This window comes from Zootermopsis nevadensis, unplaced genomic scaffold (assembly GCF_977971745.1).
Source record: "Zootermopsis nevadensis isolate Lab colony 2312 unplaced genomic scaffold, Znev_1.0 Znev_ptg000008l, whole genome shotgun sequence".
Classification (NCBI taxonomy): domain Eukaryota; kingdom Metazoa; phylum Arthropoda; class Insecta; order Blattodea; family Termopsidae; genus Zootermopsis; species Zootermopsis nevadensis.
In genome coordinates, this window is record NW_028259140.1 from 14,983,953 (window position 1) to 15,006,477 (window position 22,525).

General features: G+C 41.0%; 1 protein-coding gene across 1 annotated transcript; it reads right to left on the reverse strand.

Annotated features, from left to right (window-relative positions):
• Positions 1–2,424: 2,424 nt before the first annotated feature.
• Positions 2,425–17,759, reverse strand: LOC147874506 (kelch-like protein 10). Its single transcript, XM_087345252.1, has 10 exons — positions 17,597–17,759; positions 15,393–15,580; positions 13,222–13,473; positions 11,634–11,913; positions 9,385–9,621; positions 7,916–8,085; positions 7,430–7,599; positions 6,418–6,576; positions 5,266–5,458; positions 2,425–3,897 (listed from the first exon to the last, which is right to left on the reverse strand). Exons 2-10 carry the CDS (start codon positions 15,575–15,577, stop codon positions 3,681–3,683), a joined length of 1,863 nt encoding a protein of 620 aa, XP_087201378.1. The 5' UTR covers positions 15,578–15,580; positions 17,597–17,759; the 3' UTR covers positions 2,425–3,680.
• Positions 17,760–22,525: the final 4,766 nt, after the last annotated feature.

The window sequence follows — 22,525 nt, forward strand, 5'->3', positions numbered from 1 at the left end:
CTGATGACGGAGGCAGTATGACCTCTGAAACGTTGGTTAACATCGACCAGACTACACAGCGCAATAACCCAGAAGACAGAAATCTTCATTTTTAAAGCTATTATATATGCACAAAATAGTGTTTAAAATCCTTGTATCACAATATAATTGAACGGACAATGTGTTCATTACAAGCCACGACCACTTCCCTCCGCATCTTTACAACTGATTCATTTAATCTTCCTGTCATTCGACAACATTCTTCTTCAATTCCAGCCCTAGGGTCGTTGAGGACCTTGACTTTCAGTGCATTTTCCCTACATTCCTGGTGGTCCTTAGCCACTTTATATAAATTTCTTTTCAAACGATTCTCGAATCCTCTTCAGCCTCATCTCTACGTCTCTTACGTGGTCTACCGCGAATTCCTTCTTCCATATATCCACGCCATCTTTCAGAGGTTTTATAAATTTCACAATATATTACATCCTCTATCTCCTTATGAGTTTTTTCCAGGTTTCTCCATCTTTTATGGGACCACGTATTTTTCTAATCATCCTTCTTTCAAACATTCTAAGGGCCTTTATTTCTTCTCAAGTCACTGTCCAAGAACACTGGGGTTCCGATTGTCTAAAATCGATATTAAGACATTGATTTCTTCTTTTTCAAGTAATTAGAATATTCCGTATACTTTTACATTCAGCCAAAGTGAAGCGGTGAACCAAATGCTTAAAATTACTTCCAATATCCGTCATAAACGATCAAAATCTCAGTGTCTAATAACAGGGGAAATGAGTGGGTGGGAGAATCACGGGACCCGAATTATCTTTCAGACGATTTGAAATGAGCGCGCTCTGCTCGCACTGCCATCTCTGGTGACATCGTAGAAACAGATGGCGGTTGATGTTGTCGACGTTTCTTTGTGATATAAATAAACATCTCATCTCGCTCTTCTATGTATTAAAGTTAAAACATTGCACGGAATTTGTAGCTTGTTCCTTAATTTGAAAGTCTCTTCTTCTCAATCTGCAGTCTTTTGACACAATGGACTCGGGCGGGAATAAATGATGTGTTATGTTAACAAAGTCTTGGTTAGTGGCGCATTCTGGTGAGGTATTGTCCAGGTACCAGGCAGTTAAAAGGCGTGAAGTCTTCTTTCAGGCCCGGCTTATGATCTGTTAAGCTGATTCTGTATTTGAGTTTATCTCGGAGACATGCCACGAGTTCCCCGTTTGATTAGAGCTGTCACATTTTTCTATTACTCTGTCTGTACCTTAACTAAATTTAAGTTCCTAGTTTTGTGTATTTTGTGGTAATATTTTGTGCTTATTCATTAAAAAACTTAAAAGTACCTTACAAAATACCGTGAATAAATAAATACAACTGTTAACTGTTGTGAAACCGTTCCCTTCTTCTTTGTAGATTGTTGCCAAGGTGGGATTGGGTTCGATGAAGGGATTTATGGACTCTTTTCCTGGGTTCACGGGGTTTAATTAAAGATCCCTCAGCTGAGGCTTTAGTTATTTATTTTCAGGTGATTGCTTATTTAAATTCTCCGCGCGATATTGGTCAAAGTTAATGTAATACACCGATGAGTCCGTGATACCGTTTCAACTTGCAACTACTTACAACTGCCGACTCCCCTCAAAAGAAGTCTGCGTCTCAAATACATTACTTTCTCCCACTTATTCCGAAATCTGAAATTTTGTAACATCATTGGTTCGACTTCCCGCTTAGTTTTGTGATTGGTGGAATATTTTAAATTCAAGTCTCTGATTGGTCGGTTCGATACCCGAGGCCAACTGTTACAGTTTACATCGCGTGGTAACGCTAGGCCACTTATGCCTACTTTTGCATAAACCCAATTAATAGGGGTCCGACCTCCTAGGGGTTAAATCCTACAATGGCCAGTTGAAAGAAGTTTCGAACTTCTTGGATGTGGATTTTTCGAAAGGACAAATGTTCCGCTGACCCTTCGCGACATGTGCGGGAGTGAATGCATTGAAAACGGAAACATTTCTTCATCCTTGATGGGTGGTCGTAGTCCGAGCTCGACCTCATGGCTAGACGATTACAGTTGGTTCTTCCTCAGGCACATGACACAATTACCCGTTATGTTGGAGCAACTCAGCCAAATGTAATTTTGTATTTTTTTAAAAATATGACACGTAGGTCAGAAATCAATACAAAATTCACAGTCTGTTGCCTTCATAATGACGTTTCTCTAAACGATGTTCATGAAGCAAGAACATTTAATCATGACGGTTTCGTAACTCGAAACATGTCGCCACAAGTGGATTCATTTAATACAAGACGTAAAGAGAAACTGTTATGTGTTAATGAATGGTAATATTTTAGACAAAATTAAACGTCTTTAAAATAATTAATTTCAATAAAACTCCTTGAGCAGTTAATAACGAGGAGAAATAATCTTTCCTTCTTTGCTGCAAACAATATTTCTCTTTTTATTTTTCTGTAGCTCCTACACCAATTAAAATTTCTACATTATTTTCGTAAGGAAAGTAATTAAAATTAATGTGGTCGTCGTGGTTGTAATCAACTGCAAACTACTGATTTTCCTGTGCCAGTCCAGGTTCGTAGTTCGATTCCCTGACGGGCTGAACCTTGAGATGAGGGGTAAACCAGGCTTTGGCTTATTAATCCGGTTTATACAAACGAAGGAGGCGCGAAGAGATTATATTTGGAACGCCTTACTTCATCCAAATGTGAATGATTTTATGAATTTTGGCTTTGTTAATTTGTTGGATTGGAAGAGAGTGGCGACAATCAGTCGCTTCAACGTCTTTCCTCGAGACCTTCCGTGACACTCACAAAGCTTTCGCCTCGTAAAAGTTGTTTACGAGGCGAAAACTTCAGCCTTTCCAGATATGGAATGACGTTTGCCCTAGAACAGACGCCTCACTGCGATTGGGACCAATGAAATTCGAATATGGGACGAATCGGATCGCCGCATTCAATTCAAAATTTAAGAACAGTTACTGTGATAGCGTGCTTGTGTTGTGTTGGACTTCAAGTCGTACATAAACAGCCGATTCATTGCACTGCCTGAATATCAACATAATTGTGTCTTTGCATCAGTGGGTCTCAATTCGTGAATAAATTGAGTGATTTCAACAACTGTGTCGTCAAGAATTGCACCAGCTCAGCGACGTCGCTGCCCTCTCGCGAGCGCCGCTCCAATTAAGGCCTCTCCGTGTATTCCCTGAGAGTCGGAGATCCTCGCCCACCGACTGACCCTATGTCAAGGTAAGGTAAAGTAAAGTAATGTTTGTCCCACTATACGCCATGTAGCCGCTTGGGGGAGAGGAGGAATAGCTCCTCTCTTCCTTGACCTCGGCACTAGATGGGGTGAGTGGTCAGCATCACGCATCGGCCGGCTTTACCCCCGGGAAAGGTCCCCGGTACCCATTGTAGAGGAGGCTGGGTGGGCCCCAGAGCCGGTCTGGACGCAGAGGCTAGAGGAAAAATCCTCTGCCCCCGTCGGGGATCGAACCCCGGTCGCCCAGTCCGTAGCCAGTCACTATACTGACTGAGCCGGATCCTGAGAAAACCTTTAACCCTTTCCGCCCACCGAAGTAACAAACGTTTTAACCGCAACAGCGCCGGCCTAGCTACTGGGTTCGAACCCGGGGCTACATCAGCAGAAGGACGAGTGTGTGTGGATGGACGGTTATTTTCCCAATCTAACATTCTTTTACGTTTCGCCTCCTTCTTTTTAGAGTTTCTTCTTCTTCTTCTTCTTCTTCTTCTTCTTCTTCTACGTTTCTCCTCCTTTTCTTGCACTCCTCCTCCATTAATTTGTCTCTGTGTTTGTAGGCGTAATCGCTTGCATTCGGTAGGTTCTCGATGACACAAGTCGACATCTCGTTTCTACAAATATTCATGTCTGCCGCCTGGTACCTGCAATTTGAATATAAAAAGTGAAATCAAACCCTTTTTCATCGTCCATTAGTATTATCTACACTCAAGACAATTTTTACCACATTTCGCGGACACAGTTACAGAAAACATGTATATATATACTTTTACTTCTGGGGTTCTAAAATATCAGAGATTTCAATGTAGAATAAGAATAAAAGAATTATCTTTGGGAGTCGTAAAATGTGTTGCCCTAAAAATATCCATGTCTGATGGATTGGCTCTGGTTTTGGGTTGAATGGGAAACTGCTTGAAGCTAAAAGCACAGCTTCCACCGAAATGTCGTTGCTTATAATTTGTTTCCAGAAAACCTTAACAAAATTTCCCCCAATCGGAATTCAATGCACGATTGCCTCACCATATTTTAGAACAGTTCCCACGTGATCTTTCTTTCACTCATGCACATAGAACATGGGCCAACTTCCTGTTATAACGTAAAACATTTTATTACATCAAAGTGGAGGGAGAGGTTATGACCATATTAAAACGCTGTCAACTGACATGTGTTGTGCGCTAACTACGTTTGGTACACTTCATTACCTTAGGTCAGAATAATAAATTTAATCACACGCTTTCTTTGGAGAGATAAGCACGTCTTGTTTGAGACATGCGTCGATGACAATATTTCCCTCTTTTAGCAAAATATTTTCAAAAAGATTTTGTCCTACCAAAAATAGTTCTGGAGAGGTTCTGTTACACGTAAGACAGACAGAAACCAAAATTAAATGAATTTCTGTGGGATTTCTGGCTCTTCTTCAAACACTTATGAAGAAATTTGTATTCTGAGATGTTTTTGGAGCTGCTTGCTCACTCCGTCAACGGATGGCAGGAGACTGCGTGGTCAAACACGCCAAGAGACAGCCATTTTAAAATAAACTTCCATCAGAAAAGGGGACATGGGACGGTAGGCATCGTTAAACCTGAAACTGGCCTAACACTTTGATGAAAGCCGAAGACTATGGCAATGCTGATGTGCTGAACGCCAGACACTTCCTGCCCGAGAGAGTGCCACTGATCAAAGACACTTGGTCAAAGAGCTTCTTATTGATGCAGTCACAGCTTACGTCTGATTAGCATTCCTAGTCATTCGCCCTCTGATTTAACCAACAAGCTTGACCGCAACATCGCCCTGCCTGCTCTCATTCTACACCCTTAACCATCCATTTTTCGCGCGCTTATTCGAGGCTCTGAGTAAGCAGTAAGAACCTCTGAAACGTCGGTCACTATAAGGCGCTGCATCCACAAGATCGCGGATACATTGACCGGAAATAATTCACTTCCTAGTGCTTTTCGAAAGTTACAGTTTGTGATTATACAGCCCTGAACAACCAAACAAAGAATCAAACAAACCATTGATTTTCCTTGCCATCGAAATATGCGACCCACTCGTTATAACATCCACCGATTACGAAGATCGTGTCGTCCATCACTTCTGCGTTTAATTGATATTCATAGAAGTTCATGGCAGGGATCTCGGTCCACGTGTCTTCTGCAGGGTCGTACTTTTCGGTACTGAGATCGGATGATGTCTTGTTGCGTCCTCCTGCACACACACACATTCCGTAAAAGGTCACAGGATATAAAAAAGCTGCCAAAGGGAACTTTTTCTAACCCCATTCAGCGGGGCCCTTCTTGATATTTATTACTCTATCACCTGGCCACGAAATGTTTAGCCTTTATGAAGCTACAAGATTCATTACCTTATTCATAAAAGTCGGTATTTGATCTCATCTCACATATTCTAAATCCTTAAAAACATTTTAATAGTATCCTTCCTTTTACGCCAATGTGTCACAAGTGATTTCTTATCTTCAAGATTACCAATTACAAATTTCTAGATGTTTGTATTTCCCGAAACTTCAATTCTTCTTACAAACGGATTTACGCTCTTAAAATTGGTAATTCCGTAAACGGAACGAATGAATTAAATGCAACAAAGAAAATTCATTCCCTCTTGCATTGTCAGTTTTAGTACCAGGAACAGCTACAATTTCATTTTCGTCCTTGTAGCATCAGGAAATTGCGCCTGACATCTGTTGTTTACTTCATGAAACTGCGTGAGAAAGTAGCCTTAAATATCAACACAAGATGGCGTTACACAAACAAGTGACGAATATCAAAGACTGCGAAGGGACTGCTTTAAACCACCGGCTTTTTGGGGATAACAGAACGGCAAACTGAAATTTCCTTGCTACAAGAACAAAATATTTACCTGTAAACCTGGGACTCTGTGAAAAATAGGGCATACGTTACTTTGGATACCACAAGAGATTACGCGATGTTAGTTAGTTAGTAAGTTAGTTAGTTAGTTAAGTGTTCTTTGTGGAGAATGTAATCGAAACCACGAATCGGGGTTATAATTACTTACAAACTCCGTAATGACAGGAGAAAAATTCTGTTCATAAAATCTCAGTCACTCTAAAAAACCATGAAAACATTTCACAATAACAAGTTCTGTAAAAAGGATAGAGGAGCATCGCTCAGAATGTCCAGAGTTCTCACCTAGGGCGTACAGGAGGCCGTGGAACTCGACGCAAGTAAAATAGTCACGTCGAGAAAGCATTGGTGCGACGAAAGTCCATCGGTTGGTGTCCGGGTCATAAACTTCCACCGAGTTTAGAGAATTCTGATCATATCTTCCACCAGCGACGTACATTTTGTCTGTAAAAACAAATTATGACACGAACTGTATACATATTTGTTTTAGGGAGAGGAATTAAACTGGTCCATGCAGAGCACAGACATGGGACAATCCCTACTTAAATCTGTAAATCTATTAAGTCCCCCTTCGAGTCACAGAATCTGCATAGACACGGCCGTCTCTGTTCATCTGATTCTTTGTTTCGAAAGCAGATCATCGGCGTGTCGGAGGAAAATTGTTTAAATCATAAAATTTAATACAAACACATAAAGTGCTTAAATTAATGCATAATGGAAATCTTCTGTGAAAGAGTTTTATTAAATTTGGTACCAGAGATGTACGGTACGAACTGCTAAAAGGTGTTCTACATTTATAATACAATGCGCTATTTACGTGAGATTATTAACTGTCTCAAAAACATATTACATCCGTATTATTTGAGAGCCATTTTGATAGTTTGATGGTTATTTGCATTCACTCCTAGTGCACACTAAAAAGGCAGAAGACGACGCACAGGGACAGCTTACGAGAGCAGAAGAAACCATCACGCACTCAGAACTTCAAGCCGTTGCAGTCTGTGAAATAACGAAGTCCGTAGCACGGATAAAAGACGAGATAATAAAAGAATATGGGACGATGGAATGAGGGAAACTAAGTTCAAGAGCGAAGAGGAATGCCTTGAAGATGAAGGCATAAAGTTCGTCTGAAACGTCGGCGGAAGCCAAACGACAGCCATCTTCGCACTCCCCGCCGTGAGAACCTCAACTCCTGCGATTCCTTCAACCGTTCTTGTGTTCTTACACGCGGACAGACAGACAGACGCCTCGCCTTCTGCACTAACTCACAAATTTCTGTTTCACAGGATTTACGTACCATTCAGTACAGCCGCACTTGCATAGTGTCGCTCTGTGTTCATGGGAGCGATCACTGACCACTGCTCCGTCTCGCAGTCGTATCTTTCAGCCGTTCTGTGATAAACATTACCAGAGAAACCGCCGATGGCGTACACTGCACCTCGCAGAACTGCCACCATTAAACCCCATCTGAAACGATAAAAGTACACGCTCTGCTATGCTTATTTATTTCTGATGGAGATTCATTTCCTCTCGCTGAACGCAATTGTTCGCTCGTCATTGTTAAATCATAATTCAAATGAATTAACAAGCAAATCGCATTCTTAAAACCAAAATTGTCGCAAAATCCTCCTACCTATTCATACTTTAAACGATGCTCCTGAATGTGAGTGGTAAAATTTTACATCCACTGCCCAGATTAATATCTTGACTAAGAGAGCGACTATCAGCTTTTGAAGAAGCAATCTGTTCCAAGGAGTTCCTTAGTTATCGATCTGCAACTTACCTTCGGGCATTCATAGGCGCCACCTCGCGGCATGTCTTCGTAACAGCGTTGAAGCAGAAACATGAGCCTAATGAATACCAGCCGTCAAAACCTCCGATGACGTAAATGTCAAATCCGACCACTGCCGTGCCATGGCCTGCTCGCGGACCGATCGAGTCGGCCCCTTCCACCTGCAGGAACGACAGATTATGGCTTTATGTTTCTTTGGGTCATTCGGTCTATTGAAGTGAAGTCCTTACATTAAAGTTCAGGCGACCAACCACCGGAGCAGAGGTGCAACCCCCAACGGTGGACCGAAATTGCTACACTGCGGTGGGTGGCACTCGACAAAGACCGTGAGAAATTAACTTGGAGCAAAGGTGGAATTATAAGAGGCGGAGGAAACTGGAAGACCCGAAGAGAAGCTCTCGTCAAGTTCGACAGACAAACGTAGAATTAATTTCTGATCAACAGCTGACATTTCAGGTTCGTGCGATGACAAAGACAGATGTTGGTGTTTGGGGTTTTATCGACGCAAAGCTGGAGGCAGTAGGTCCGCCACCCCACCCCAAAGCCTTCTAATTCATGAGGCGTTACCACGCAGATGGCCAACATCGACACCGATCAGTGCTTCATTTCTTACGTTGAAATCCACTGACGATCAACGATGTCTAAAATCAGCAGACAGGTTGCCATGACAGTTGAAGTCGAACGCTTATTGTAAGCAGTATTTAAGGAAAACTTCATATCCTTCGTCGATTCCTATTAGAAATTACATTGTACACGAGACTTAGCATGTGTGTAATTTATTTATTTATTCTTTTGACGTAAATACGTCTATGAGGAAGGGTCATTCGGCAAGAAATTGTTACGAAAAAGTGTTACGAAAAAAGGGAAACGAAAAAGTGTAACTTCTTTGTTATGTTACTTAGGAAACCTCATCTGTTTACTCGGCTTTGTTGTCACCTATAAAACATTACATTACATTACCATACCTTACATTACATTACCTTACCTTACATTACCTTACAGTACCTTACATTACATTACCTTACCTTACATTTCAATACTTTGCCTTACCTTACATTACTTTACATTACATTCATCTACCACAGACCCGTCTTAAGCGTAACTAATTCAAGTTAAATAAGCAAAGTCTTAATCAAACTTATCTCAATTGTAAAGCAGGTATAAAGGAAATATTTAGAATAAAACCAATAAATAAACTTCCTTTCCATAAATACGTATTTACGTCAAATTCTCCGGAACCGTGGTTCCACTGACAACTTTTAATTCATGTCTTTGAAGCTTTTCTTAAAAAAGTGTTCAGTGCAATGGAAATAAACGAACACGAAGAGGCTAAGAGCTGCTTGTAATTAAGCTTAAATAAACGATTACTTAGTAAAAATAAGCAAAAAATAGGAAAAGAAGTTTTTCTCGGAGGCGTCATTTAAGAAGCCACAGTAAGAGTAGAAATTCGTGCAACTCACCACAGTCCACCGGTCAGCAAGTGCGTCGTACGCTTCGATCACATCTGACGGCTCTCCGTCGCGACGCCCACCAATAGCAAATAGAATGTCCTGTGGGATTCGCGGGTAGGCAATCCTTGGTGTCACGAAGTCCTCTTGTATCTTCTTCAAATTTTTCACGTCGTCCAGGAATGTCAGCGTCTCCGAGATCACGGGTCTACACGCTTCATTGTCCGACACGTACGGGTGGTTTGATATCTGTTTAACAGTTCAATGTGGATCTTATGAACATTTAGGAAGGGATTCCATGTTCCATTGTAGAGGAGACAAGAAATTCACACATAATTTGGTTGAGAACTCACCGAAATAAACTATGCTATATACAGAAAATATGTTTTTGACGTAAATACATCTATATTTTAGGGTCAGTGTCATTCGGCAAAAATGTGTTACGAAAAAGTGTTAGGAAAAAGGGAAACGAAAAAGTGTAATTTCATTGTTATGTTTCTTAGAAACGTCATCTGTTTACTTAGCATTATTACCTATCAAACATTACATTACCTTACCTTATATTACATTACCTTACCTTACCTTAACTTACCTTACCTTACATTACTTTACATTACATTCAGCTAACACAGTCCCGTTTTAATCGTAACTAATTGAAGTTGAATAAGCAATGTCTTAATCAAAACTTAATCAGTTGTAAAGCAGGTATAAAGGAAATATCTAGAATAACGCCAATATATAAACTTCCTTTCCGTATAGACGTATTTACGTCAAATTCTCCGGAACCTTGGTTCCACTAACAACTTTTTTGGTTTATGTAACGACGCTCTTAACAAATGCACAGGTTGTGGAGAGAAGCGAAATCAAAGTTAAATCGATCTTAGAGAAAAATATTCAAATGTGTTTCAACCGAAAGGTAAATACTTCATTAAGAGTTACATTTTGTGTTACATTTAAAAATTAATTTATTTCTCGTCTCTCCCGTGCGAGTTGCACGCTGCGATCACAACAATCTTTTTGATTCGATAACTTTAATTAATAGTCGAAATTACGTAGCATCGAAAGGAAATTATGACAACCTTCTGCATGTTGATGGTTGGGTGGAAGGCCCGTCAACAGAGCAGCGTGGATTATGGACTCAATGTCTATTAAGAGCCATTGCATGTTTCGACCTTAATTGGTCATCATCAGTTTGTTCTCTTTAAGTGTTCGAAACTAGTGGATACGAATGCTAAACTGTAAAGACACTTGAAGCAGTTAACATTTTCATGAACCCGTCCAATTGTTTCACAAATATTCGTAAGGGCTGAAATCACAGGGCATTTGACCTAGGACAGAAATATTTTTTCTCTGGAGTTAAAGCACGTGCTGAAATGGAAGAAAGAATATCATAAGTTGTGTGGCTGCTTCGTGAGATGACGGTTAAAATCTTTGAATGTTAAAGTCGTCTATGAGTTTGGAGCCCCTGGGGTAATTTACTCTTGGAAGTAGAACGAAGCCTTCTTGCTGCACTGTTCGGATATCTGTTGTCCCTATGTGGTCAATCAGCTGAAGATTATCATGCTAAGTGTTCATCGTCGGAGATACGTGAAATTATTATAGCAGCTAAGACACGCTTTTTATGGCAGTAGGATCTTTGGTTAAGTTGAACGTTGCGCCGGATGACGTGATTTACCTGTTGGAGGATTTTCCTATTCAATCTGAGTGGACGATTGAATGTGGTTAACGGTGGAATGCCGTAGTTGAACTGATCTTAATTAACGCTGAGACTGTAATAAAAGATTGTAGCGCAGACGGTGAATAAAAAACGATTATTAAATCCAAACATATCTGTATAAAAGGTCCAATCGAGCATTTGTTTTGCACACACATACAAATGCGAGCGTGTTACCAGCGGCATTAAACAAGTAGTTACTGTAACCATGGCAACTAAGTTAATCTGGGGATTTCTTACGCAGCAAATTTTGCACAGTAGAACGCATTAAAATCATTGTGTAGTTTTACACGTTGTTATTGTAAGATTTTAACAAGAATTGGAATGTGTCAACAGATTCCGTTAAAGCTAATCAATATTAAATCTAATGAACATCCGTTCAGACGTTCTCGAGCTGGAACTGCGGACAGACAGACAGACGGGCTTACATCAGACGAAGAAAAAGGCTCACAATTTGCATTAATTAGTTAGGAACACATGTGAATATGGAATTGAAAACCCGGGCTTCACTTCCAGTAAACATCCACGATTTCAGGGGCATACTGACCGTCTCCTTGAAATACTTTGCATCAAGTCGTCCAAGTCTGACGCCCTTCAAAAGGCCCGCGATATGACCTTTCCTGTTGTCCGGGTCGTGGTTGATCCATCGGAGAATGCACCGCCACACAACTCTCTCGTCCCTCACGTACAGTTCCTCGTCCTCGATTATCGCTTGCAGCTCCTCTACAGGCAGTTCCAGGAGTTCTTTGCTCTGCTGAGACAGTTCCACGAAGTGGCGCAGAACGAAGCGACGAGCACGAGTCTCGAGGTCGGCGAGGGAGTGAAACCTGCGACAGCGAAGGTAACGCTGACACAATTAAACACTGCAGCAAGAACTGGATTCTCAAGCATTTGCACACCACAGTATTTCGCCTGCAGTTTTTACCTTAGCCCTTTGAAGCCAGAATGAACGAGACTGAGAGCAGACTAGTGGAGAGACAACGATGGTGGTAGCTCCGTTTAACCGGGACAAAATAAAAAGTTTTCGACTCTGAAGGTACCCAGGCAATGCCCGCTCGTCCTCGCGATAAGGTTATAGGTTAAAACAAGAGCATTGCGTACGCAAGTGAAGAAGGCAGTGAGATGACAAGTGTAGCATTTTTAATTCTGGAATTAAAATTCGCGAAACGACGTTGTGTTAACTGCGTGTGTTAATCCAGTGAAATCTCGTTTAACCGGACTAAATGGGGGAAACCACGGGTCGAATGAGCGGGGTAAAGGGGAACGTGGTCATCGAATTGAACAAATAAGTAGAGACTCAATACAGATTTTCCTCGGCGACGGATGATGCGGGCGTGTCGAACGCAAAAGCCGACGGCTAAAGTCACTCGTGGGCGCTGTTCGAGGGAGTCCCTGTGCTAAAAAAAGTTAATTTATCAGTCATTCTGTCCATCGAATGAACTGGAGGTTCTGGTGTGATTCTGCCGATATCAGTCGATTTGCTTGCTATGTTGTTCTGAACAAGAAGGAGTAAGGGTTCAGCTTCTACGGGGAACAGCGGGTTGTTTCTTGTCTTTTCCCGATATTAACCAATTCTCTAAATGTCCAGAAATGTTCATAATAATCATCAAAATCTGGGGTGAGGTGAGATCAATGAACTGTACCGCGTGGACATCGCTTTAAACAATTTCGCCGGTGGAATCCAATCGCAACCGATCTGGTTGAAATTCGGTCGCTTAAATGCGGCAATCGGATAATCGAGGCTCGGTCAACAGAGGTTTTGCTGAATGTTGATTTTGATATCGGGAGGATTATGTAAGAAGCAAGGAACTCCGCATAGAAAGAAAGAAAGAAGAAAAGGAATTGGAGAGGAAGACAGATTTAATTATGACCTTGCAATAGGGCGTGATTTACTTTCTACATGGTGAAATTAGTCATTTGCTGGTCATAATGACGATCAAAACATATGCAGTTAAATCAGAAAATTTAAGTTACAGGCACATTAATAACAAAATGCCAACGCATAATAATTTGCCCAGTCCTCAGTCAGAGGCTTTAATCTCCGACCCGGCACTCGGCTGCTCTCTTGAGTAAGGCTGTTTCGCTCCAGCGACGAAAGCTGGCGAAACAGCGAATGACAAATGAACATCAATTACCTTGCGAACTGCAAGATGCCGATACAGTTGTCGTTGGCCATCGCGTCCATGAGGAAGTCGCAGCAGAGTTCAGTAGCTCCTGGTATACACAAGTAGTCAGCCGTCTCGAACAGCTGACGAGCGTTGTCGGAGCGGATGTCCACCTCGCGAGAATAAACATAATCCAGTATCAGGGTCATCATGTCCGAGCTGATTCTGTGGAGGAGAACATCAGTTTCCTCACTGGTGTGCAGAGATGTCGTGAAGAGGGTCCTGAAACGTCGATTTGGAGAAACGGCGAGCAGAAAATTACAAGTCATGCGCATAAACTTTAAGTTTTTATGAGTCACGTGGCCAAATAAAAGTATCCTTTTGTCAATGTAAAAGTAAAGTAAAGTAAAGTTTGTCCCACTATACGCCATGTAGGCGCTTGGAGGAGAGCAGGTATAGCTCCTCTCTTTCTTGACCTCGGCACTAGATGGGGATGAGTGGTCAGCATCACGCCCCGGCCTGCTTTACCCTCGGGAAAGGACCCCGGTACCCATTGTAGAGGAGGCTGGGTGGGTCCCAGAACCGGTCTGGACGCTGAGGCTAGAGGAAAAAATCTTCTGCCCCCGTCGGGGATCGAACCCCGATCGTCCAGCCCTTAGTTAGTCACTATACTGACTGAGCTCTCCCGGCTCATTCTTTTGTCAATGTGGTGGATGAATTTTTGTTACAAGGCGACTTAAAGATCTCTCAGAATAAATACGAATGGGACCGGATTAACTGCGAGAGGTTCAAGAACGGGCGTAGTCTTAACAGAATTTAACTTACAAATCGGAAAGCAAGCAGCGAGCATTTGTACTATAGAATGGTCACCTCGTTTCTTACATAACCTTGACTCCTTCAAGAGAAATCTGAGGTTATAACAATTACTACAGAAATTATAAAGCCAACGCAAATATTTCAACATACATCGCGGGCTGTACATTCCACTGATTGATCAGTTCGTAATATGAAATCTATTTGCTCTGTCAAAACATTTTCCCGACAATAAACAACTTAAAAGAAAAGCCGATTTTTCTAGCGGCCTTTAAAAAGTCATCATCAACCAGAAAACATTTTCCTATTACAAATTAAGGGATTTGCAGTGCAAGATAAACAGAAAGATTTGATTTTCGAAAACTGAAAGAGGGGCACAGCTCGCAACAAGACGTGAGATACGTCTCTTGGAAAAAAGAAACACGCTTATAGTTCATTTCTCATTTCGAGAAACTAGGGCATCTTTATTTAAAACACAAGCAGATTAAAGTATGCACAAATTCTCGAAAGATTCTCTCCTAACAATGAAACATGTATACATCGCCCTGATGACGGAGGCAGTACGACCACCGAAACGTTAGTTAACATCGACCAGACTACACAGCGCAAGAACGTAGAAGACAGAAATCTTCATATTTTTAGTCGCCCTGATGAAGAAGGCAGTATGACCTCCGAAACGTTAGTTAACATCGACCAGACTACACAGCGCAAAAACGCAGAAGACAGAAATCTTCATATTTCTAGTCGTCCTGATGAAGGAGGCAGTATGACCTCCGGAACGTTGGTTAACATCGACCAGACTACAAGGCGCAACAACCCAGAAGACGGAAATCTTCAGACTCACCGCTGTGGAAACCTGAAGTCTTACATGTATTACGAAGTTCCTCCTCACAGTTTATTACAGCAGCTTACAATGTTCCGGGCATTACCAACTTACTTCTGGACTTTGTCGGTCGTCTTTAAATATTAAAACGAAGACGTTTTGGAAATGAATTGTTTCTATTTCTCCCTCCAGATCGATTGACTGTCACCTTGGTACAACCGCACTTAAGAATTAGTACAAAAACCACCCACGTCTTCTGGGATGATGTCTCGTAGTAATTATCGGACGTTTCAGACGTGCTTACTGCCTCTATCAAGGAAATAAAGCAGGAAGTACGCCTGAAATGCCACTCAGTTTCTACGGTGCAACGTCCAGAAGACATTCTTCTTCTTCTTCTTTCTCTCCGCCGTGAGATTTCATGACAACGAACAAATAACAAAAGACAATCAGCCGTATAAAAATACAGGTTTCTGCAACGAAGGGGATAAAACATTTTTCATACGAATTGACGTCTTTTGTGTCCTAATTTCACGTGTTAATCAACTACGTCAGTAAATGAACAAACCTGAAATATTCGCTGCGCATCGACAGAATCACTCTGTGGACTCGGAAGACGCCGCCGTCCTCCAACCTCAACACCGCGTCACACAAGAGTTTCTTCTCTCTTAGCTTATTCAGACGGACCAATGCTTCGGTGCACGTGCACCTGACGCCGACTTGAGAAAGGCTGCGACTTTGGTTTGACTCCATCTCCTGAAAAGCAGTCGAGCGCTGTTACAGATTTTTCTTCATACCGACGCTTGTGCACATCAACTGAGAGTGACTGAGAGCGAACACGATACTGAGAAGACTATTTGGTCCAGCGAGAGAGTTACTGACAAGGGAATGGCGAAAACTGCGTAATATGGAGCTTTATAGATCTCTTCATTAATTAATAAATTGTAGGCTGTCAGATCAAGAGTGATGAGATGGGCGGGGCATGTAGTACACATGGCACGGACAAGAAGTGCAACTTTTTAATCGGAAGACCTGAAAAGAAAAGGTCAGTTGACAGTCCTATAAGTTGCTGGGATAATACTAAAATGGATCTTAGAGAGGTGGGGAATGATAGTGTGGATTGACTTCATCTGCTTGTGGATGTGGCTTAGAGGCGGGGTCTTGTAAACACGGGCATGAAACTTTATGTTTCTTAAAAGGCGAGGCATTTGATTACCAGGGCTACTGTTAGATTCTCAAGCAGGACTTAGACTCCATAGATTCAGTTTCTTTCTTTGTTATAGAAATGCCTGTTGAGATTCAATACAAAATAACAAAGCTCTAAATGTGACATATAACTAACTAACTAACTAACTAACTACCTAGACGGCTTACGGAACACGAAGTTTCAACAACGAACTAACAAAGCCCTCCACCGGACACTGCCCTGGGCCAACAAAATCCAGTTTCCTTCAACTCCTATCTCCCATAGATCCCGACCGAGATTATCCTCCCTTCTACGCCTAGGTCTCCCCAGCGTCCTCTTCTCCTCAGGCTTTCCAAAATTCCCGATGTAATCTATAAAGTCTTATATGCTTCTGCTCTGGTGAATCGATTTTAAAAAATCACGACAAGAAAATGCCATAGAAATTGCGTGACCTTTGATGCAGGACGAGGCAGTTAAATAATTTTTTCAAAAAGAAGGTTACGCCTTTTCATAAGCATAAAATTTTCGAGTTCTTCTCTCTCTGTAGAACTAAAAGTGCTTAAGAGCTTACGTGATTAAGGACTTTCCTGCCTAAGTTACAAATTTATATAAACCACGAGCACAAAATGTAATTTAAATTTATCAAACGAACGCGAGAATTACAGTTGGGAACACTCACAAAAGCTCTGAGTTGTTCTAACGCATGCGTAGATCAGGCCTAAATCACGCTACTCACAAACTGCAATGTGAAAGATATTCTATGGAAAGTCGATTGCTACTCGGGTCGTCAAAGAATAGCCCACATCCTTTACTGAACCAGAAGGTTCATCATCGTGTTCAAAAATCCCGCCACCGGGGTCTATCCTGAGCCAGTTTCATCCAGTTCGCTCCATCGAGTCCCATCTCTGTAAGATCCATCTTAATATTATCCTGCCACCTACGCCGAAGTCTTCCCAGAGGTCTCCTCACTTCAGGCCTTGTAAATACACCTCCCCTCCCCTCCCCCTAACAACATCGGGTGAGGAGCTCTTCCTGTACTTTTCTCTATTATCTGTCCCACTCCCGGGTTGGGTCCAGACATCTTCCTCAACACTCTGTTCTCAGAGACCCTCAGTCTATGTTCCTCCCTCACAGTGAAAGACCACGTTTTGCACCCATAAATTCTTTGCACTCAATAATAGCAAACATTCCCGGGATTTAATCTGCTGATGCAGAGAGAATCGTCGATAATTAGGCTTGTAAAACCGAAATAAAAATTCTTCAGTGTTCTCGAAAACGCTTTAAAAATGTCGCTGTATCAAGAGACGTAAAGTGTTAGAATTATTGTTCAGAACACAAACCCCACTTCTTAGCATTCATATATTTTTATTAGGATGCCACTAAACACGTTTTATTCCTTTAAAATGTTAATTGCCTACTGGAATATTATTTTACTATCAATGATGCCGTGAACAAATAGAAGTCAATCTAATGTTACTTGAAATTGTGTTAAAAAAAAGACAAGCCTAATTCTCTTACACGAGTTCACAAATGCAGACGAAAACATTAAATGTGATTAACATTAATAATAAATAGGAATTCCTTACCTCAAACTTTGTTCAGTTGTAAGAGACCACGACGTCCACTGGCAAAGATCACAGATTTCTTAATAATTCTTATATAAGAAAAGAACTTGTGATGTTCTAAAAGGATTTTAACAGCACAAAATTATCTACTCTACGACGCACTTTTTCTACAACCGACTCACAGCTCAGCTCTTAACGGAATGACGAAAGCGGATTGTTGACGGCGATAATGAAACACAACAATTCCGAGTAAACATATGACGCAACAATTAGTTTCTTAGGTAAAGGAGTAAAGCATTGTTACGCACGCAGATGTTCATATAAGAGCTGACCATTGTCGGTCCGTATTTACACATTGTTGATATGGATGTTACACATTTTCCTAACGCTGTTTTACCGAATGACCCTTCCGTATAGACGTTTGTTCTTGGTTGTTTGTTGGGCGCCAGTGGACCTCTTGTGTCCACGAGAGATGGTTGCTCAGGGTAGCTCCAGCCGATAGAACACGCCGTCTGTACACTCAGGTTAGTGTAACGGCCGGACTCACGGTGACGCAGCGGACGCTCGGACTTATGACACAATTGTAGGTTTTCAACAAGCCCAGATTTATTTTTATAAATTGAAATTAAATTGTACACAAGTGTTCACACTGTCTATATTACTTACTAAATCACACAGGTACAGTTCTTCACCTCGCCTCTGCCGATGTATGCAGTTCCAATATATTTTATCAAATTTGTTATAAATTTTGGTAGTTATCGAACTTGGTACAATTTCCAATATAAAGGCCGAATTGTGGCTGGGCAGTTTGCCACCGAATTACTTGATGTCCAAAACCGAAGAGCCAAGAAAAATCTGCCCACACGACTCTCCAAAACCAGGGGTACCCGCACACATCCTTGCTTTTTGATTGGATCCCCTAATTTTGGGACCCACGCCTAAATTTTGTAACAAAGGGGTCTCAAAGGCCATCGGTCAACCCCGTTATTACAGGCAGTGCCATTAGACTTTGCCCTACCTTAAGATTTAACAAAAGAGCACTTATACGTAGTACGCAGTGCCATCCGACGGTCTCATCTTAAGATTTAACTGGAAAGGAACGCCAATGCAGGGTAAATGAATCGGGAAGGTGGGCATTTTTGCAAACATATTAAGACCACGATAAACTTTGTTATTGAGCCTACAACTAATTTCCCTGGACCTGAGGGCATTGTGTGCCGGATAAGTCAGGTCCTCAGTTTGTGGACTTTGACGTATGCTTCATGCACACGAAACACGAAGCTAGAACTCTAACATTTTCCGTAAAAAAAAACAATTTAAAGGACGAGAAACCTCACTAAGGATAGTCGATCTTGGGGCTTAGATATAAACATTAAAAGTTAAGGGTAAAAACGTAATATTTTCCCTGTGCTTAAGCATCGAGCTGTGAAAACGCATTGGAGAAAAGAAATACACGAATTCTTAATCTCGCCGTTGATTACGTAGTGAGTCACATGCGTCAAGCTCTGGCCGCTTTACCCCTTGCTGGGGAAATTGTGTCCATTTTATAGGGGTCTTGGTAGATTCAAAGCAGGTATGGGCATGGAGGGCAAGAAAGCAATCGCTCACCGTTCCGGGAGTCGAATTCCAATCTTCCAGCCTATAATCAGTCCCTTTAGCGACAAGCCTTAGTTCTGTTGAAACTGTTTACGTTTATTTGCAATTATAACCGTGTTACTGAAAGTCGTACATTTTATAACGTGCGTGTGTGTATCCATAGCCCGAGTGCTGCTAGGAGCAAACTTCAAATATACATACAAGAGGGTGATTTCTACTCAGCATAATTCTCATAAGTATGGAGCAGGACTGGTGCAAAGTCTTGCATTGTAAGTTAGAGTCTGAAACATAAAACCAACAGCTCCCTTATCCGTGACATTCAAATTTCTTTTAATGCCCAATTTCTTTGTATGCATTGATGATGTGTCAGAGTACTTGTTTACTTGAAAATTAACAAATTGTATTTTAATCCTACGGAAGGACACGCAGATTTCGCATTACGTCTAAGTATAATTTACAGCTACTTGCATTTCGTAGTTGCAGTCATAAAAAAATAGGTAGACGAGCCTCGCAATCTATAATTTGCACAGAAAATTCTCATCGTGGTTACCCCTTCCGAGTTTTGTTCTGTCTTCGACTTTCTCTCCCTGATTTACCGGAAAACAAAGTTTTTGCACGCCTGTGGGAAGAAAGAAAATTTGCTTTTAAAAATCTTTGTGATTTTCTTTCCTTAGATCTTGGTTGTGACAAAATAGTCATTCCCCTTCCTTTTAAGTCCCCACCCAGGAAACTCCATTACCCTACTCGTAGGCTTATTTTCTTGGTCGGAATCTAGTTTCATAAAATTAGTTAGCAAAATGCCAAAGGGGAAAAAATAGATCTTAATCTTCTGGCCGTAAAGGTTTCAGATTGATGTGTTTAAAATTCGACGACCTTTTCTCTGGCGACTCTGGTTTATTTTTTGTGTAATATCAAAGGGAAAGTTACAAAATATTTTAATTACATCACGATTATTCTGTCTTCTGACGAGGTTTCGTGAAACCCATTTTATTTTGCATAGATAAGTAATTGAAGGAAAGATTCAGCTCAAAAAAAGGTTAAATGTCTCTGCTCTCTCCTTACGATATTTAAATTAAAACCAAATTACTTTCTTTCGTGTTGTGCGTTGTAGTCGGTATTTTGCGAGAAATGCTAAATTGTTGGAACTTTGCTTCTAAAGAAGGTTCCATCAGTTCGATAAACATTCAGAACATACTCTGAAGAGCTCTGAAAGTTATCTTAACTGGTATGGACCGTTCAGGCACTAAACATGATCCTGAAGACAGAAAGAACTGAAACATATTTTGTGGATTCCTGTGATCAGGGAAGGATTTAGGATAAGGCGATTCACATGACGTCCTTCGACGTCGCGCTTGCTTTCTGCATGGTTTCATAATTTATAACGAGGCCACACAAACAACTTCAATCTCCATGAAAACTAATTGGGGTTAAAAGGGTTTTCAAAATTTCAATTAGGATGTTAGGTATGAGATAAAATGACAATCTCATTTTCTAAATTTTAAAGACTAATGAAGTATCCCTATGACGACAACGACACTCTCATCCACTGTTCGTCTGTACGTTTATAATTTCTGGAGAATACGTAGAGTAAATTTAATTCCTGTTGCCTGCATGATTATTTTATCATCATCTATGGTGCTTCGGCCCATTTTCGGCCCATGACCTCGCTATGTTTATTTTATAAGAGATTTTATTACAATTACGATTTACAGCGTGATGTCACATAGGCTAATAATTCATGCAGATATAATTCAAGTGAGGTTTCAGGTTCTCAAGGCGTCGGGTATAAATATGACCATGTTGTAGATTGTTGAGCTGTGCGGTGTGGTAGAAGTTTACCGACGTTACAGCCCAGAAGAAAGAATTCTTCATCACTAATATCGTTTTGTTTGAAAGTTATCGTGATGCACTCGCCCTTTTGCTAAAGCTTTCCCAGAAAATGATTCTTGTAGTCAATACCGATTTCTGCTTCCGTGAAATTCACGTCACTCTGTAACATGAATAGATTTTAACGGTCCCGGGCGGCGGAGAAAACGTGACAAGTGAATATCCGTGGAAGAGCGTGGAACATGCCTATTGTTAATGTATTATTCTCCATCAAAACTTCCAAGAATTTTATTTCGTGTTCAGATACTCTTAGACATTTCAGTAACTTACTGAGTAATGTTTACTTGTTATTATATTGGCTATGAATGTCACTGCTGACGTCACAACCAAAGCCCGTAATAGTTATTTATCTCGTAAAGCGACTCCATGGCGCACGACCCTCTTGTCGATGTTGGTCTTCTGGGTTGTGACGCCGTATGGTCTTGTAGGTAGTAACTTTTGCCTCAAAGATGTAGGCTGTTGGTATCCACCTAAAAGTTCACATGTCTACGTTCCATGGTCCTTCATTAAATTATATTCAGTTTCAGTTCAGGCCATTCCACACATTCAGACAACGTTTTTGTAAGACACATTTTTATGTTGTCCTTCCTTCTATGTTTCTCTTTCCGCAATGGTCCCTTCTCTTCAGCATTCCTGACTTGACTTCATTTCTCCCCCGCGCTACATGATTATCCAAACCAATTCTTTCTGATTCTACTATTCTGATGGTTTTAGATAGATGGTACACTATATAAAGTTCAGTATTCTCGAAACCTTGCTTGCCTTTTCTTGGGTTCAAAATCTTCAGATCTTCGTTCTCATATACTCTAAATCTGTGTGCATTCCTTATAGTTTAAAATCCGTACAGAAAAACAGACATGAATGTTTTGTACATTTTTACCTTCTTATTCTACCTGTCATATTTAACGACTCATTAATAGCTCGTTTTATATTGCCAATTACTAAGATGGTCAATAAATAACGAATTGAAAATGGCGTGGAAAGAGATCGTGACCTAATTTAATTAAATTTCCCGGAATTTTCCTAGGAAAAGCCAGCAGAAATCAGGAAAAATTCTCAGTTTGGATAATCGGTTTCACGGACGATGTTTGAACCATGGACTTTTCAAATGCAGTGGTGAAGACATCGGACTGTGGTGCCCTTTCGCGGAGTCCTAAAGCTACAGTCGTGTTTCCTGAGACAGAGTTCATTGCTGTGACAGTATACCAGGTAAAATGTAACAAGTTCATCACATCTCTTTAAATTGAACTCTTAAGTAATAATTACCAAAATAGAGTTTGTTTTGAAATTACAAATACGTGAGATACACAATTTTCTATTAGTGTTATAATTAAATTTCAAAGCTCTTTGTTATTCTCCATATGAATTATGTAACTTCTTAGGTCTGTCCTACATAAGGCCTCCACAACTCACCCCGCCTCTTGCCAAAACGTTAGTTAACACCAGACATTCGACGTGGCTCTCACC